Here is an 18834-nt window from a genome sequence, read left to right as displayed (position 1 = left end):
TAAATCTTATTGCCTCAGAGATCCACAACAGCTTATACTAGACTGTACGTGATGGTTCCAACAGTGGGAAGTCAGTAATTTTATGACAATTTTTTAAAAGATACATCTTCAGGTATATGAAGGACATTTTGAAAGTGTTTAGTAACACTTACTAGGAAGCAAGCTGGTGTTGTCCTCTACTACTGTTTTAATTTCCGAGAATGCTTTAACCATATTAGATTACCTATGTTTTATTTTGCTTTGTTCTGGTCTGATACACACACTCCTAAAGAAAGAACAAGAATACAAACTGTATCATATATTTACTTTCTAAGAATATCTGCAGGATACATGTGGGCCCTTGAAGCATTACTGGAAATAAATATTACAACTGAAATTTGGACTTTGCTTCACAGCGTACTTGTTTTCATTTTTTTTAAACGAAAAGAATCATGTGGTGAGTATATGACAATGTCACAGTAAGGCTGCAACATCATCTGTAAACTACAAGACTGTGATAGCACAGCTAACTGGAAAACAGCTCACCAAATTAAAACAATTTACAATATTCCGATACAGTATATCCATTAACAAATAAAAACAATTGTATTCAACTAGCTTTTTGAGGAAACCATTATCAGAAATTAAGGGTTCAACATAAAATATGATAACTTGTCAAAGTATCTGCTTTGTATCAGGGAACTAAGTAGTGCAGAGTTTAGTTAGGCTCTGTTTTTCTTCATAAAATAGGCAACACTGAACTTGCGTGTCTATACTTTATTAAAGGTAGAACTGTGAATTTGAAGAATTATTAGAAATAAAACCAAGTTCTTATAGGGAAGAACGAAGAAAATTCAGAGTACGCTGAAATATCAATAGTTAGAGTTAAGAGTTTCACCACATTGCATGATGAGATTTGGGAAAGACTGTTTTATTAATTTTGATATTTACTTGATCTCAAAATAAATATTTTGTCTACATCACAACTATCAGGACATATAATTCTCAGCAAGACTGCAATATGATTTAATTTAGCCTGTCCAACATAATGTATGACCCTGCAGAAGTTGTATGCACTTATCAATCACATAACTTGGCTAGTCAATGGACAGATCGCTCTCTGAGCCACGTTAAACATTTCATGTGGAAGGATATAACGAATTGAGTTATTCAAACCATTTAACTGAATCACCTGATCAGTGCTTGTATGCATTACCACTGTATTTTTTTAAGAACTGCAAATAGATACAAACAGTCCTCGCTCAATTTAAACCAATATTGACTGTGCATAAAAGGTTAGTTAATGAACATTTTTAATAACTAACTTCTGGTCTATTCCCTGAGCCTAGCATCCAATTCAATCATAAAGGCTCTAGGCACCGATATTGATAATTCAACCATATTTGAAGTCAAATGCAGATACTCCTCCACTTATGGCCACAGACACAACTTCTCACTATAATGGACAGGCTTCATTACAATTGTAAATTGAGGATTACCTGTACCTGCACGTTTCTGGCATTCTGCAGTTTTAAGACTTTCTGATTTTACAATTATAGAAAAAACAAAATGTTTGTTGCTTGCTTGTTGTTGCCGGGGTGGGGTAAGGAATTATTGTTTTTACTCTTTGTACATTGTTTTTTTTATTTTTTGTAAGTTACCTACAGTCACTGAAAGTGAACGGGCGGCCATATCAATTCTTCAAATAAATAAAATACATAAATTCCAGATAATGCAAAATAACTGCAATGCTCAGCTTCCCAATTCTACCTCGACTTCTGCCACAGCACTAAAACCAACACCCTCTTGAAGAATGAACATGTTATTGGGAGATGCTTGCTCTTGCACAATGATACATTCTTCCTCAGCAATCTCAATGACATCTTTGTGCTGGCCAAAGCCCTCTTGTACTGCAGTGTACTTAGAGATGAGGACTTTTGCTTTCCTGCCAGGCTCTGCCATACTCAGTGTGTGCACTACCAACACAGCAGGCTGCTCTGAAACGGCAGCATCCTTAAGATCTTTAATGTCAGATTTGGATAAATCCTTGACTATATTGTCTTTGTGCTCAAGCTTGTGGTGTGGAAGTTTCTGAGAGAGGCTGTAGCCTACACCACAAATATTACACTGATAGGGCTTGTCACTATGATGGACTTTCTGATGACGTCGGAGTTTTGTTGCTAGAGGATAGGATTTGGGACAAAGGTGGCAGCAGAAAGGCCGCTCGCCTGTATGCAGGCGTTCATGAGCTTGTAATGTGTGGGGATCACGCAGTGCTTTCCCACATACAGTGCACAGATGAGCCTCACCTGTGTGGGAAATCAGATGACATAGTAGCTCAGGACGCTTTGGAAAGGCATCTCCACAGAAATGGCAGCGGTAAGGACACTCCCCTGTATGTAACCTAAGATGCCCACGTAGACTGCCTTGCTGACGGAATGACTTGGGACAGTAGGGACAAGTATAAGGACGTTCCCCTGTATGCAGGTGCATGTGGTTCCGCAGGGATCCTGGATTGGCCAGGTGCCACCCACATATCACACACTGGTAGGCAGAAGATGTAGAGCTTGGCTGTTTAACTTGATGTGTCTTGAGATGGATACGAAGGGAAGGTCACTGGGCAAATGATTTCCCACAATCTGGACAGACATAGGGACGTTGGCCTGTATGCAGTACCTGATGTTCTTGAAGATCACACTTGGTGCCGTATGTTTTGTGACACTGTGGACAGGGAAAAGGCCGTACCCCGCTGTGGCCCAGCATATGTGTTCTGAAACTCTCTTCTGAACTATAGCTCTTGCCACATTCCGTGCACAAGAATGGTTTGTGATCAGTGTGCACAAAATGATGTTTTTTCAGGTGGCAAACCTGAAGGAAGCCTTTCCCACACTCTTCACATCTATGTCGTCTTTTAGTGTTTGATTCTGTGTGAGCAGAATCACCAGGCTGGTATCTATGCGATTGTTCCTCTTGTCTAGGATTCTCTGCCCTGTCTTTGGGTGTACTTGGAAGATACCCATTCGGTATTCTTTCAGCACAAGATTCTTTCCTTAATGGCTCTATGTTATCAGTCAAAATGGCACTGATACAAACTGTACTGCGGGGTGTTGGATTTGAACAGGTTTCAGCCAATGTTGCATCTGACTTTATTTCAGCCATCTGCTCTTCCTGAGAATTTTCTTTGCTTCCATCATCCTTGGAAACAGGATGTTTGTTAAAAAGTTTATTATTTCTACTCTTTATTTTGGTATCCCACTGTTCAATTTGCAAGGAAGAAATTTTACTGCTTTTCTTGAGATTGATAGCTAATCCAAGAATCTGTTCCATCTGCAGCTTCTTATTTAATATAGAAACAGAAGAGGCTCTGTCCTTCAACTCTGCAAACTTGGAAATACCAGGAATACCTGAAGAATTGAATCAGGAATGGTTAGCTCTCATAACAAAGCATCAACTAGTTATACTCACTTTATAGTAAAGCTTATTAATGCCATACTTTATCACAACTTCAGCCTTTGGAAATATTCGACACAGGGCACGGACTAAAGAAGTAATTATCAATTGACAAAGTAGTTATCAATTGATCAAATTGTAGTTTTGAGAACTACAACAAGGGCTTTTTATTTGAATTACAAATATCCTATACAGGTAGTCACTGTTTAGCAATGTCATAGGACACTGACTGTTCATAGTCAGTCACTGACAATGATGAAAAAGTAACTTTGCAAGCAACCCTCACATTTGCAACCTGTGAGGTCTGTAAAGCAAAGGAAAGCTGAAGTAAAATCATAAGTGTAGTAAAATATCATGCTGGCCTAGCCAGGGCACATGATGTCACTTGAAAACCTGTTTAAGTGCTTTGCAACTTTTCCAGAGGTGACATACTCCTTGGTGCCCTGGAGGAATGGACTTCAAATCTGGTGAAACTGCTAGTAAATGTTGTTGTTCTCGTAACTGTTCTCCTTGCTGAGGCAGAGAGAATACTTGGGCCTCTCGGTTGCGGTATGTGGCTCATGCCCTCTCCCTGTCCCATCACATCTGAGAGGCTCATGTCCCCTCCCTGGAGCTCTCTTTAACAACCACACTTGTGGCTGTTGAGCAAAGTGGTCACATGTCCTCTCGCTTAATAACTGCTTTGCTCAATAACCAAGATTTTGAGCCCAACTGTGGTTGTAACAGGATAGCTACCTTGTGTATTTCATTTCCTATTTGATTTTCCAGAATGATGCGTGATACTGATTTCTAAATTCTAAATTTCTAAACCATGTACGTACCTGCAGAGGAATCCTGGACAATATCATCTTTGTGTAGCAAAGTTTCCTCTTCTAAATCTATACTTGGTTGTGGTTATTACTGGCATGTTTTGCAATGTTTTCTTTTCTGTATCAAGTTTCCCATCTGAGGTATGTGCTAGGATATTATTTTTCAGACAAGTAGGACTGTCCTGTGATTCAGTTAACCAGCATGGCAGTTCACTGCCCAAATCAATAGGACAGCAGACTTTGATGTGCAGTTCCCTGTTGATCCATTCCAACATTACATTGGCTTCATCTTCAGCACGGCTTTGCTTCACCAAGCTATATAACACATAATGTTAAATATTAATTCTGGTGCAAGATGCAATATCATTCTAGACACCCCCCAGCTCAAAAAAAACCCTTAAGAACACAGCACATTTATTAAAAAATACAGTATCTGGAAATGGCCGTCCACAGACTTTTTCTGAATTTATTTGACTAGGATTATAGAAAACCCATGTGCACTAACTCCTATCCTTAGCACTTTAGCTCAACCCTGATTAAAATAAGAATTAGAACAACACTGTAAAGCTGTATTATATTGAAAAGCAGCTTGTGTAGTTTACCAATCATAAAATTTTAGGGACAAAGTTGATAAATTTCCCTGAAATGGATAAATTATTATTATTTTTTATTAAATACATTATCTACATTTATTGCTCAGTGAAAGGCTGATACATATAAGTTTTTGATAGTTTTTTGTTTGTTTAGTTTTTATTTTCTTGTTTAAAAGTTTTAATACAAAAAAGACATAAGCTGATTTCTTTTGAATGTCCATTGTGCTATATTTTTCCACATCATTATGTAGCCTTTCATTTTTAAATCCACTTTCAATTCAATCGCAATTATGTCAGGTTAAACTTGTTCCCTTTATATAACATTTTTTAAACCCAGTCTATCTATAGAAGTGGACACTCTTAACTTCAGAGTTCACTATTCAAAAATATTTTTCAATATGTCCAATATTAAAATATTTTGCTTCATTCTGTATTTGTAAATCTATACTAAGCATATATTTCTTTTTTTAGAGACTAGATATGTTTGGATGTTTGCTACCTATTGTTATCAATGTATTAATTATAATGTATAAATTTTAAAAAAGGCACTTTGCCCTTAATATATTTGGAAATTAAAATAATCAATTTAATACACATACAAAATTATTAAAATTAAGTATTATTATTCCATACAAAAATTCACAAGGGAAACTTAGTGATAGTACGTGCTTCAAATTCAAGCTAAAGCGTATATCTATTATTTTATATGTCTGTATAAAATAATGGACAAAAAAGTAATGAAATAATGTTTTATCTGGGATATAAATAAGGAGTACCAGTTTTTTAAAAGTTGAGGCGAAATCTCTGTATTTATGACCATTATTCAGTTTCAATCTTGCCCATAGGGATCTTATTATATATTTACCATTATTAACTACACAGATTACTAACTATACAGATTTAGATGGGGAGCTGATGATGGCATACTGAAGTACACCTTAATCCTTTTCTCAAAGATATAAATAGTATTTTAATATTAGAAAGAATTAATGGCCAAGGAAAAATCTAGTCAATAAATTGAATATACAAACTGCTATCTCAGACAGTTATAGAAACAATTATATTTGACCTCCTATACTTGTCTGTGTCTTGCATGAAGATTATTTCTCATCTGCTTTTATACTTATTTTGATAGACATTGCTACTAAAAGCAAATTTAAGAACACATTCCTTCCTTCACAGTTCCCTACCTGTTATAGTCTTCCTAAACACTTATGCCAGAGAAGATTCAGTTTTTTCCTTTCATTATTGTATTTGTTTTCAAAATTTATCTAGCATGTGTGCTTTGCCCTTTAATAGATTACTTTCATTTAATGGATATATTTTGATTGTTTTCACTGGGTGGTAATCTCTTAAAGTTTTATCAGCTCGTATTTATGCCAAGTATTAAAGAATTCTTAGCCGATTAAGAAATTTTGTCAGAATTGTGTATGATTAAAATAATAATTAAAAATGTTGCTGCATCTTTACTTTTCATTTTCATTACTTTCACCTATTAAATTACAAAGTGTAGCAGTGACTAGCTAAATTCAGCCAATTTTTACTAGAACTGATTAATGGTTTAAAAATTATCCAGACTTTCCGATAAACGCTATCTCATCAAATAAACTGGGGATTTAAAGGCTCTAGTAACAAGAGTTGAAGCCATTTAGAGTAAGAGGCTTAGTATATAGTTTTTGCAACCCAATATAATCAAAGCATAGTCAGTCTATACAACCTTGATGCATTTGTTACCTATCTATTGTAGCCCATTTTATTATCAGAAAAAAGTTTCAAGACAGCAAGACAAAAGAAGAGTTAATCAGCTAATCAGCAATAAAGTTGCTAGATATCAAGGAAATCTCCAGTTGCCATTAAAGGTGAATTTCTACAACATTAATACAATACCTATTTATAATGGTTAAGCTTGCCTAAACATATAACTTCTCTCACACTCTTGATTTTTTTTGAACTTTATTAAACATGCACACCCACAGCCAGAGAGTTTCTCCAGCTCCTCAAGTTATAGAGTAATCTTTAAAAAATTCAAAGTTAACTGGAGATAAAGATGTTTGACTGAAAGCTGATTCCAGGCACACATAAAAATGGACATACCAATTCTTGTTTTGTTAGTTAGTTCCAGGCTTCAATTGAGGGAGATCATTCATACGATCACTAATTTGTGCATATCACCAGAATTTGTAGTGCAGCGTACTTGACATTAAGGTCTGAATGAATCATTTTCAACTTGATTATACATAAAATAAATATCAACTCATCTTAAAAATAAATTAAAAAACAAGTTACATAAATTAATCTTAAGATGTTCACTATAGTCCACAGGGCACATCCAGCCCGTGGGCTGTTCCTGTTTGGCCTGTGGTATTAAGGTTGGCATGGGAGCGGCAATGATATCAGGGGGCAGAGTGGCAACAACAGTCCCAGTTGATCATGTGACCATTTATGAAAATGAATTGTCCACCCCTGCCATAGATGAAAATTTCTGAGAAAATTATAAATTATCCATATGCTTCTGTTCTTACCTCCGCCAGTGGGATATCCCATTACAAGCAGATGCCTCTTTCCAGCTGGGTAATGGGCATGCCTGTAATTGAGAGCAAGGTGGGTGAGGATCTCAAATTTGCAGCTGTTTCTTTAACTCATAGATCTAGTCGAACCATTAAGCTAACATACTAAACGTATTAAGGTCATCTAGAGTAGCCCCATGAGAAAGGTGGCAAATAAATTTAACAAATAAATAAAATAAAAACTTGAGGAAAATATATAAAAATATAACTTGAGATCTATGCAGACAGGCTTTTTATTTGCAGCTATGAACACAAATCTAAAATACCACCACTCTATCCCAAGCTAATATTGGAACTTTTTAGAAGAAAGGAAGTACAGCTAGCCCTTGACTTACAACAATTTCCATTGCCAAGCAAGGCAGTTGCAAAATGAGTAGCATCCAACTTTGCAGCCTTTTTTGCCACAGTTGTTAAGTGAATCACTGAAATTATTAAGTGAATCATTTACTTGTTAAGTGAATCTGGTTTCCCACATAGATTTTGCTTATCCTAAGCCAGCAGTTCAGGCTGCAAATGGTGATCATATGACCCTGGAATGCAACTATAAATGCAATGCAAATTGCATTTATAGCCCAAATTGTGATCACATGACTGTGGGAGTGTTGTCACAGTTGCCAATGCAAGGACTGGTTATTATTTTTTAAAGTACCATTGTAACTTTGAATAGTGGCTAAATAAATGGTTAAGTCAAAGAATATTTATACTTATATAGCATTCAAAGTTCTTGCTTCAAATGCAAAAATGCTGCAGTAGAAAATGGTTGCAGGTAATTATAACTCTAATAGAGCCTGCCCATCATAGTCGTAAGTTTGGATAATCATAAAATCATGATCAATCAAATTTTATTTGTTTTACAGTAGTCATTGAGCAAACACCATGGTCATAAAATGAATCAATCATTTGCTAAACAACTGGAAATGTCAGTTTTATGTAAAACTGGTTTGGCAAAAAATTGGAAGTAAATGTCAGTCTAATGTAAAAATGCAATCATGTGACTATGGGACTCTGCAAATAAATGTGACCCGGTTGCTAAGCACCCAACCAGCCAAATTTCGAATCTGGGTTGTAAGTACCCTCAAAGTAGGTTTATCATAATTTTGAATAGATCCTAAGCGATCCATTGTAAGTTGAAGACTAACTGTAACTATCCTGCTACAACCCAGTTTCATCCATCAATTCTTTCTATGGTTGCGTTTCAATCTTTAAAAGTCAATGATCCAAAAACTGATCCTGCACATAATTATGGTTTGTTAAATAAATCATAATGGTTACATTTACAATTAATCCTCATCTTTAAACTTTATAAATCACCATGGTTGCATTCACATAACTAAGCTCTCACATTATAATTTATAATTTGCCATAACAATTACTGATTAGGGAATAAAAATATTGCAATTCAAATCACATTAAGTGGAATTTTTCAGAATTGAAGTTATTGTTTTCTATGCCATGGCTGCCTACTTACAAACCAATCTAAAAAAACATTATGGTTTCATGTAGTGTGTATGTTCACCAACAACTAATAGTTCATTTAACTGTAGGAAATTGAATAAAACTTTTAAGTGTGTATTTTTCAGCAATGCCAGCAACCTTTCAGCATAAGCTTTTATAACTAGTTTACAACTGAGAGCATTACTGCCTTTTTAATCTAGGAAATCTGTTATTTCCATAAACCTTATTAAGTTATCCATAGAAAGTTATACAGTCAGTGCTGATTGATAATCTGGAATGCTAAGACTTTGTTTTAATGATAGCTCCCAGCAAATTATTTAAGGCAAGATATTCATTGTAACATATTTTAAATAATAGCTGGGTAGATTAAAACAAAATATGATTTGTCTTGAATAGTTATAAAGTGGAACATGTATTCATAATGTATGCATATTCTGTGGTAGACGTATATGTCATTTTAATATATAGTAGTATATATTGTATAATATATATACAGATGAGATTCTGCCGAAACGTTGCTACAACTTTAAAAGCACAACTATAATGACGTGGGAAAATGCCCGAACAAAGCTGAATAACTAACATACATACATACATACATACATACATACATTCATACATATATTAGAATAGAAGGAAAGCATTGCATACATGCAGTGATATTCATAATTATTTCACTGACATTTTCAATATATTAGATAACAATGTTAACTTGGATCTCAATTGGAAATAAATAACATCTAACCTTGTTTAAGATGTCTATAAAAATAGATTATGAAGGAATTAATGATAATGCTCATGGGGAGGAAGAATAGATGTATGTCGGTATATGATAAGAGAAAAATACAGGTAAAATTTGATCAGCATCTTATTTCTTAGAATGCTCCCAAGATACTTATAGGAAAACTGCAGATAGAACATGAGGTTCCACCCTAACAATAGTTCTTATCTCTGAATTATAGACAGTATGTAGCTATTATAACTAGTTATTTGGGCTTTCTATTAATTTGTCTGACCTTCAAAAGTAATCTAAGCTACATGTTATCCCAAAGGTGCTTTTCTTGGTTTTTTCCTTGAAAATGTTTCACTTTTCATCCAAGAAACTTCTTCAGTTCTGGCTGAATGGTAGGAAAAGAAAGGATTTATATTCCAGATAACTACTAAGGAACATAAATCCTTCCTTTCTGCACCATTCAGCCAGAACTGAAGAAGCTTCTTAGTTGATAAATGTTTTCAAAGAAAAAAACCAAAACAGTCCAGCTGCCTTTTGAAAAGCACCTTTGGGACAATCATGACGTGGATGATTGAGAATCTCCATAGACATTAAGCTACATGTTATATTCTGTGGTAACGAATTATATAGTGATTTATACATGTGTGAACATGTACTTCTATTTCTCTGTCCTGAAATTTCTGGCATTAAGCTTCTTTATCCACTTTTCCTGGGCAATCAAGTGGAATGCACAACATATCTGGAAGATAAAATATATTGAAATATTCAAGCCAACATTTGTTCAAATAAAATCACAACAGACCAGGCTTTCAAACCTACAAATTTAAACCAGGAAAGTTGGGAGAGCACACATCCGCTGATATGACAAGCTGCATCATCTTTTGCCGAAAGGGATGATATTACCATTTTTTTATTTTTTTATTTTTTTATTTATTTATTTATTTATTTATTTATTTTTTCCTATTTCTTAAGCCACCCATATCCCATAGTGAGGGCTTCTCAGCATTAGCATTATATTTTCTGATTATATAGCATTATGCTTTCTTATTATAAATCTAGGCAGAACGTATACTTAATAGTCTTGCCCCTATTTTTCCCCTATAACAACTAACCTGTGAGATGAGTTGGGCTAAGAGAGAGTGACTAGTAGCCCAAAGTCACCCAGCTGGCTTTCATGCCAAAGGGAGCCCAGAATCCCCAGTATCTTGGTTTCTAGGTCAGCACCTTCCTCACTACACCAAAATGGGCCTCTGGATTCAGGAGTCTAGACGCAGATTTCCACTTGGTCGACCTATGTGTCAGTAGGAAGAGGGACGAGAGCGCCCCGACGGGCTTCAGGCCTATCTCTACCTGTCGCTCTTGCCCGCTGTCTGAAGCTCACCGACAAGGAAGCAGCCGCCTTCTGTTCTTCGACCTGCGGCCCAAGCAGCAGCGACATTCCCGGCTCCAGAGCGTGCCCCACACACCATACTCCCAGACCCTTCTCCGAGGACAGCTAAGGTCCCAGGGCCAGTCCCCCAGGAAGGTGCCACGCCGGGCAGAAGGGGCACTTGGCGTGCATATTCAGAAGGTTGACCTGCAAGAAAAAGATGGTCAGCGCAGGAAAATTCGGCCCCACCACACAACACACACACACACACACAAAACCCCTCGCTTACGCCCAGGCCTCGCTCCACGTTGACTCTCACGCCCTGTTAGGAAGCGGAACACTCCGCTTCACGGGCCTCGGTTTGCACCCGGGCAAATATTCCTTTCACACGCCTGACGTTGAGCGCGGGGAGGAAAGGAGTTTCCATGGAAACGGGTTCGTTTTCCGGTTCAGAATCGGATGTTTGCGAAAGTAGTTTGACAGGCGGGAGCGACTGTTGGGCGAGCGCTCCGAACGCGCATGGTCAGAGTCAGAAGCGGAGAGGGATTTTTTTTTTCCCTCCCTACATGAGATCGACCGCGGATTCGAGCGCGCGCCCCTGTTTCGAGGTAATCGGGTTATGAGGGTGGAATCGCGGGGAGGGGCTCCTTCGCCGGCGGGAACGTTCTCGCTTCGTCTGCGCGGTCGGAGGGCGCATGATTTGAGAACTCCTTGGCCGAAGTCCAAGGCACGGAGCGTCTGCATTGAACTTCTAGCCTTTCTTTCCCCATCTTGTCACTTCGGCCAGGCGCAGGCGTCCCCTCAACTCTGTTTTGGGCAATTCTTTTCTTTCTTTCTTTTTTAATGTATCTTATTTTATTCCTCAGTTTTCTGTAAGGGATTCACTGAAATGTACCGGTGGGAAAACATTTCTTCCATCAACTTCCTTCTCTTAACTTACTTTACAGTACCGAACATTGTTTCCGTTGTTTCTGCTGTTGCTGAATTGTGGTCTTTTTAGCAAGCACAACCCGTCATTGGCTTCACCATATTTTGTTACATAAACCACAACTGGCTGAACCTGATATTGTTTTAAGCCATAAACTGCGATTAATGCAACCATAGAACCTGGATTCGCACATTATACAGGCAAAACCAAACTTAATGGCTTAGTGTAATGTGTGATCTGAATGATAGATTTGTGTGACATGGACTGTTTACAAAGAGAATTATGTTAAATAAGGTAGTACTTAGGAGGGAGAAGTTGCTAAAAGCAAATTAGAGGATTTGGGGGGGGGGATGACATTCTGACTTGAATAACAATCAAAATAAAGGTATTGTAGCTGAAATTCTTTAAAGTGTATTGGATTTGAAGTAAAAAAAAAAAGGAAGGCCAAGAATGATTTAGGAGTAGTGGTAGGCATGTAAGTTACTACTGTGATTTTTCTAGTTATTGGATTTGCTGTCATCACCAGAATCAAATTGCTCAGAGTAGAATTGTTCTACAAGCTCAGAGAAGTTATGTTCTGGCAGAAAGGAGTGGTATTTTTCAAACTATAACCTGATTCAGCATATTGTGTCATACAGTCAGTGGATCTTGTTTGATTTAAACTGAAAGCCGTGAAGCAGAGGGATCATCCTGGGTAACTCTCCCCCCTCACCCCAACTGCACTCTATTGCTGGTTGGGCAAGCTAAATGCCTAGTTTTCTTTAATACCTCAACTATTACTGCAAAATTTTAGTGGATTTTATTATAATGGTAATGCGGGAGTTGCAAACAAATGTATACAACTTTATTTTATTGCTTTGTTAGGCTTATTGAATTGAATACAGGAAATAAAAACAAATCTGCTTTCTTCATAAGCTAAAGACAGAAATTCATGAGCACCACCAATTCAAGTATAATTTCTTGAGTTCCCATTCCCACATATACATGCTTAATGTATAAAAGTACATTAAAGTACATGTATGGATATAGATTCTCTAAGACATTGTTTCTCGGTCTTAGCAACTTTAAGATATAGGAACTTCAACTCCAAGAATTTGGGGCGTTGAAGTCCATTTATTTGAAAGTTAGGTTGAGAAACACTGCTCTAAAATTTGTTAGAGTGCCTACATAAAATTGAAACGGAATTTACCTGTTTTGCTAAATGATTAAGCACTGGTTGCTTTTGATGTTTTATGTCTGGTTTCTTTTTTTAATTGTTCTATTATTTTTCTTTGTTAACCTTAGAGTATTGTTCTTTGCCTCAGTGTATAAACAGAATGATTTTGAAGTATTAAAGTATCTTTTAGTGACTTTGTATAATCATTACTTTTGGAAAAAAAATTATCTATTTTTTTTTGGAAAAAAATAGAGGAAGTTTGGGACAGTGAATATCTAAAATTACCTTTTCCTTTCAAAGTTAATTGCAACTTCATTTTCTTATAGTCCTCTTTTAAATATGTCTGAAATGAAAGATAATGTTTGCTGGAATACGTATAGGTGGTCCTCAGTTAACAACCACTCATTCAATGACCATTTGAAGCTATGACAGTGTTGAATGAGTGGTGGTTACAACTGGTGTTTGAAGTCCCAACTGTCCCAGCAGCTCCTTAGTCACGTGATCACAATCTCATCATTTACCAATCAGCTAACACTTACCTGCAGCATCCTGCAGTCACATAATTGTGATTTACAATCTTTCCTCCCGGTTTCTGAGAAGAAATGTCAACAGGGAAGCCAGCAAGGAAAGTCGCAGGTTGCTTGGGTAAGTCTCTCCAGGGGATTGTACCAGAAGCCCTCCAAGGTTTCTTCCAACTCTGTTATTCTGTTATTCTCCCATGTGTACTCTCTTCTTGAACCTGATGGCGCTTCTGCCTCCCCAGCCACTTCCCAGCCACTCGTGCATCCTTATGCACCCTTCATCTAGCAGCTGTGATTTAGCTGCCTGTTGGCCTGCTTGCAAGCTGCCTTGGGACTTGTGGCTTCCTGCTGGCTTCCCCATTGACTTTGGATGTTGGAAGCTGGCAGGAAGTTGCAAGGTGGTATTGACTTAATGAGCCATGTTCCTCAATTATAACAAGAGGGAATGCAGGGATTGCTGTGGCTATGTGATGTGATTACATGATGGTGCACTTTACAGTCACATTACTCAGCAATGGAAATTCTGGTCCCAACTGCCATTGTTAAACCAGGATTGTGGATTGTAACTCAAAGACTGCCTATACAGAATAGATGTAGGTAATGTTAAGCTGCTTGGACCATCTCCTATCTTTCTGTGTCAACATAACAACACTATAATGATATATGCTCTAGTTGATGTTTAAATGTTTAGTAATCTGCAAAGTGTTGTAGGTTGCTTCAGCCAAGCATAAGTTAAATAATAAATTTTAGTAATGAATTGAACAATTGATGTTTTACAGGTACTATTTAGGTAACATAGCTAATCACCCATGATGTGGTGCTATGAGAAAAAGGCAAATATTTGATTTGCATATTTAGAACCAGAAAACTAGTTTGGCAACTTCCAACTTCTGGTTTCCTCAGGTTTCCCCATGCTCCTCAGGGTGTTTTTTTTAATGTCAACCAGTAGCTTGGTTCATAATAATAAGAAATCTACAATGGAGTTTAATATTTAAAGAAAAAAATTACAGCAATTTAGATATGTCTCATCTTTTAAGAGATTAGATTATATTTTGATCCACTGCTGAATATTGCAAGTTGGAAGTATCTTGTTTAAGCATGGATTAGATGTTTTCTAAGACGTAATAAGAGTGATATGGCCAGGGACTTCAAATACTTTAATGTATTTATATACTATGCTCATCTTCAAATGGAACAGAAATATAGTTACAATTTACTAATATTGTGAAAAATCCTATGTTTATGCATTAATCTGACTTTCTGCTCAAAGTATGAGCTACGTCAGTGGAAAGTTTATTTTTGATTTATGTGTAAATAAATACTAGTTTCCCTTTAAGATTTTTGTTGGTCATTTCTTCAGTGATGATTTAACAACATATTGAAACATTATGATAGGTCAAATACTACTTGCATGTACTTGTATCACTTAGGTTTTGGGATGGCATTAGGGGAACATCTACCATATGCTGTCTATATTTCAGAGAAAACATAGAATATAAATACCACTTATAAACTAAAAACTGTAGTATGATAATTAATAAGTACTGTATTCTGATCATGTTGTATTACTAAGTGAGAAAATTGGAATCACTATAAGCAAATTGGAGATTGTTTTTATGTTGATACTAGGGATATTGCTTTAATTGGATAAATTTAGATAATTTTGAGAATATGCTGCTGAAGTTGTTTTGAAGAGAATGAGTCACCTCATATGGTGGTTAAGGTTTCCATAGAAACTGAGGATATTGCTAAAGACAGATGGTTGATTGCAATTTAAGCATGTTTCTAGCATTAGCTATTTATTCAGAAGAGTAAAATGTCTTGCTCTTTGTCCCTTTGGCAGCTCCTCCTGTCTTTGAGAGAGGAACAAACCATAGCTGAGGTTAACTTTGCAGATCTACCAGTCTGCATTAATATTTCCTACCAGTATATTGTATTTTGTCAAGCTAGACTTCCTGCACAATAATTTTATAGTCAACTGAAGTGTAAGTGTAATGTAGATGTACATTTGCTATGACTAACAACATACATATATTAATATTATATTAGCTATGAAATATGCAGCTAAATTTCCTTCAGTGCCCTCAAGGATTTATTGAAATTATGGCATAATGCTTTAATATGTGGCGATATTTTTTCTGTTGTGATATTAATTTCTAATATTAGATATAATCTTACTTTGATCCATTTTTGAAATATTTTATTTTGGTTGATTATTGCTTGAATTGATTTTAAGGATTCCCCAACACTTTTAATGAGATCCAGTTTAGTATAATGGTTAAGTCATCAATCTAGAAGCCAGGGATCGTGAATTCTAGTTCCACCTTAGGCACAAAGCCAGATGGATGTCTTTTGGATGGTCACTTTTTCTCAGCCCTAGGAAAGAGGGAATGGCAAACCACTTCTAAAAAACTGGAATTACAATTGTAAGTTTTGCCAGTCATTAAGCAAGTCACCATATAACTGCACCCAATTTTTACCTTTTTGTGGTTGTTGTTAAGTGAATCACCACTCATTAAGCAAAGGTGACAGTCTTTAAGTAAATCCATTGTCTGTAATTGGTGTCATAAATCATAGTCACATAACCACAGGACCTTGCAAATAGTTGTAAATGTGGGCTGGTTGCCAAGTGTCCAAAAAATGATCAAATGACCTCCGGAGGGGGAAGAGGAGGAGCAGCCATTGGAATTTTAAATCCAGGTCATACGTAGGCCTGGGGAGGTCTTTTCTTTTGTAATTTTGAATGATCACTAAGCATTAGTTTAGGACTACCTACAATCAATTTGCTATAATGATAGGAATGCAGAATGTGTCTCAAATCTTTTCCTCTAATAATATGAAGATTTATGACTATGTCATTAGTTTGATTGGCCACTATAGGAAATGATAAACCCATCTTCCTATTGGATGTAAACCCATAACATCAAACCACAATGTTTACTAGGTTTGTGTAGGGATTTGCAAAGCTTTCCAAATGTATTTATTACCAATTGTATTATCTGGTGTATTTACAGATTACAATATACAATCTGAAAAACATGAAATGATATGCTTTTAAAATGTAATAATTAATGTAAAAAGCCATTACTTTTACAAACATTTTCTCCCCCACTGATCTTGTGATAAGTGAATTCACAAAACATCACAAAAACTGATATAGGGCAGGCAGATTCTGCTGGGAGGATTCTGGAGATAAGAAGGACCCAAACTTTATGGGTAATTGGACTTAGAAGCTTACTGGCAAAATGTGCTGGTTTCACAAACAGATGTTATTCTGTTGAACTGGCTAGTAATGAACATTCTGTACCAGTTGCAGTTTTCAAACTGTGTTCAAGGACACCTCATGTAAAATGAATCCCAGTAATGGTGAGTACTACATGACAGGTGACAAGTGCTTCCTGGTACAAGAAAGGGCACAACTGAAGCTGGCCATTCCTGGTTCCTATTCCAGCAGAAGTTGTGAAGCCAGAACCCTCAAAGTGTACACCAGCTTCTTTAGAGGCAGCTTGAGCATCAAAGGAAGCAGAAGATTTCTGTCCCAACGGTAACTCTGTCTTGTAAGGATTCAATCTTAAGTCTGCTTCGGCACAACCGGTCCCTCACAGCCTAGTGATATCATGTTTAGATTTCTACTTCTGCTTGACCTGGACTAGATATTAAAATGTTTAGTTTAGATATTAAATATATCTGCTGCAAATTGATGATATATAATCCCAATAGATGTTAAACAAATGAGTGAGAGGGCTTAGCCCCAGGGACCTCATTCCAAAATTGCCATTTTTGACCTGTACCCCTAAATATAAGTACTTCAGTAAATAATTTGGATAGGCCTATTGCCTTGCCCTTTCCTATCACCTTTGTTATGAAGGTCTAAAGCAGGCTTGTCCAACCTGCGGCCCAAGGGCCGCATGTGGCCCAGGTCACCTTGTAATGCGGCCCAGTGCCCACCCCAACCTTAGTGCCAGAGCCAGCAAGGAGGAGGAGGAGAAGTAGGCGCGAGGCAGGGTGAGGCGAGTGCCAGGCCAAGCAGCAACAGAAAAAGCAGGCGCCGTCAGAGCGCCACCTCCTGCTGTTGCCACCACCGCCATTGCCGCCGCTTCTGCCCCCGCCGCTTCTGCCCCCTCTGCCACTTCTGCCCCTGCCGTCGCTGCCGCTTCTGCCCCCGCCGCCTCCGCTTCTGCCCCCGCCACCGCTGCTGCTTCTGCCCCCGCCGCCACTGCCCCCACCGCTGCTTTTGCCCCCGCCGCTGCTGCTGCTTCTGCCTTCCAGTCCTGCCTCATCCAGCCGGGCCATTTGCAGGAGGAGAGGTAGGCGCGAGGCGGGCGAGCTTTCCCCCTCCCCTGCAAAATTTGGCCGGAAAATAAACCATGATAAAAAAACCGTGATAAAAAAAACTGTGATAAAAAATAAATAATTTTTAATAAATAATAATAAAAACATCTCACTAACTTCATTTCCAAATAAATTTAATATGTTAACTATGTTTTCTATGGTTTTTTTGGATGATCAGGTATCGTTACTGTTATTTTATTTTATGTGTGGCCCAAACCAAATTTTCATCTTCTAATGTAGCCCAGGGAAGGTGAAAGGTTGGACACCCCTGGTCTAAAGAGAAAGCAAATATATTAGCATAAGAGGGATAATGAAACAAGATACAACTGTAATCAAAACAATGTTATCTGTGCTCCCCCCTCAAATTAGATATGAATGAAAGGTCTGTCACATCTAGAATGACATTTAAAGGAGGACACTTGGGGAAATGCCAGGGAAAATTGTGAGATGTTTCTTTGCTGATTTGTGAATTTCTGCTGTTTCTTTTCAAGTAATCTTTTTGAGCACTTGAAGCATGGAGCAATACCCAGATTTACAAGAGGACCTGAATCTGGAAGATACTAGTGAGTCTCTCAATCAGCTCAAATTGGCTTCTCTAGATGACAAAAATTGGCCATCAGATGAAGAGCCTGTTTTCCCAAAGTCAGGTAAGTGTTTCTGTTAGTAAAACGTTGGCAGGAGGTGTCAGTCATGTTTTAAGGCAGCAGTCCCCAACCTTTGCAGCTTGGCATCCCGGTGGGGTGGAGAGGAGAACTGGACTGTGTGAACAGAAGGCCAGCGTGCATATACATGCTAGTGCAGCTTGATTTGCTCTGTGCACACTTATGCACATGCGTTGGCCTGTTACCTACACAAGTCAAGCTGTGCACAAATGCATGCTGGCTTGCTACTTGCGTGGCCCGGTTGCAAACACGCCACGGCCCTGTAGTGAGCCACGGCCTG

At 37.5% G+C, this 18834-nt stretch overlaps 2 protein-coding genes across 3 annotated transcripts in view; one reads left to right on the top strand and one right to left on the bottom strand.

The window, feature by feature from the left end:
- Positions 1-293: 293 nt before the first annotated feature.
- On the bottom strand, positions 294-11156 carry ZNF408 (zinc finger protein 408). Its single transcript, XM_087921448.1, is given in 5 exon segments — positions 294-3383; positions 4251-4312; positions 4314-4553; positions 7354-7415; positions 10968-11156. Coding segments are annotated over 5 exon segments (2196 nt in total). The 5' UTR covers positions 11148-11156; the 3' UTR covers positions 294-1731.
- A 254-nt stretch (positions 11157-11410) lies between these two features.
- Positions 11411-18834, top strand: part of ARHGAP1 (Rho GTPase activating protein 1) — a 37579-nt gene continuing 30155 nt past the window's right edge. For both annotated transcript variants that reach the window (XM_026707833.2, XM_087921455.1), the window contains exons 1-2: positions 11411-11563; positions 18384-18539. In XM_026707833.2, coding sequence (XP_026563618.1) covers positions 18407-18539 — 133 coding nt within the window. In that variant the 5' untranslated portion in view covers positions 11411-11563; positions 18384-18406. The remainder of the gene's footprint in view (positions 11564-18383; positions 18540-18834) is intronic.

The sequence above is a fragment of the Pseudonaja textilis genome, chromosome 1 (assembly GCF_049901715.1).
Source record: "Pseudonaja textilis isolate UNSWEBS1 chromosome 1, rPseTex1.2, whole genome shotgun sequence".
NCBI classification, from domain to species: domain Eukaryota; kingdom Metazoa; phylum Chordata; class Lepidosauria; order Squamata; family Elapidae; genus Pseudonaja; species Pseudonaja textilis.
The sequence above is the reverse complement of the archived record's forward strand: the minus strand, read 5'-3'. Positions and strand labels throughout refer to the sequence as shown.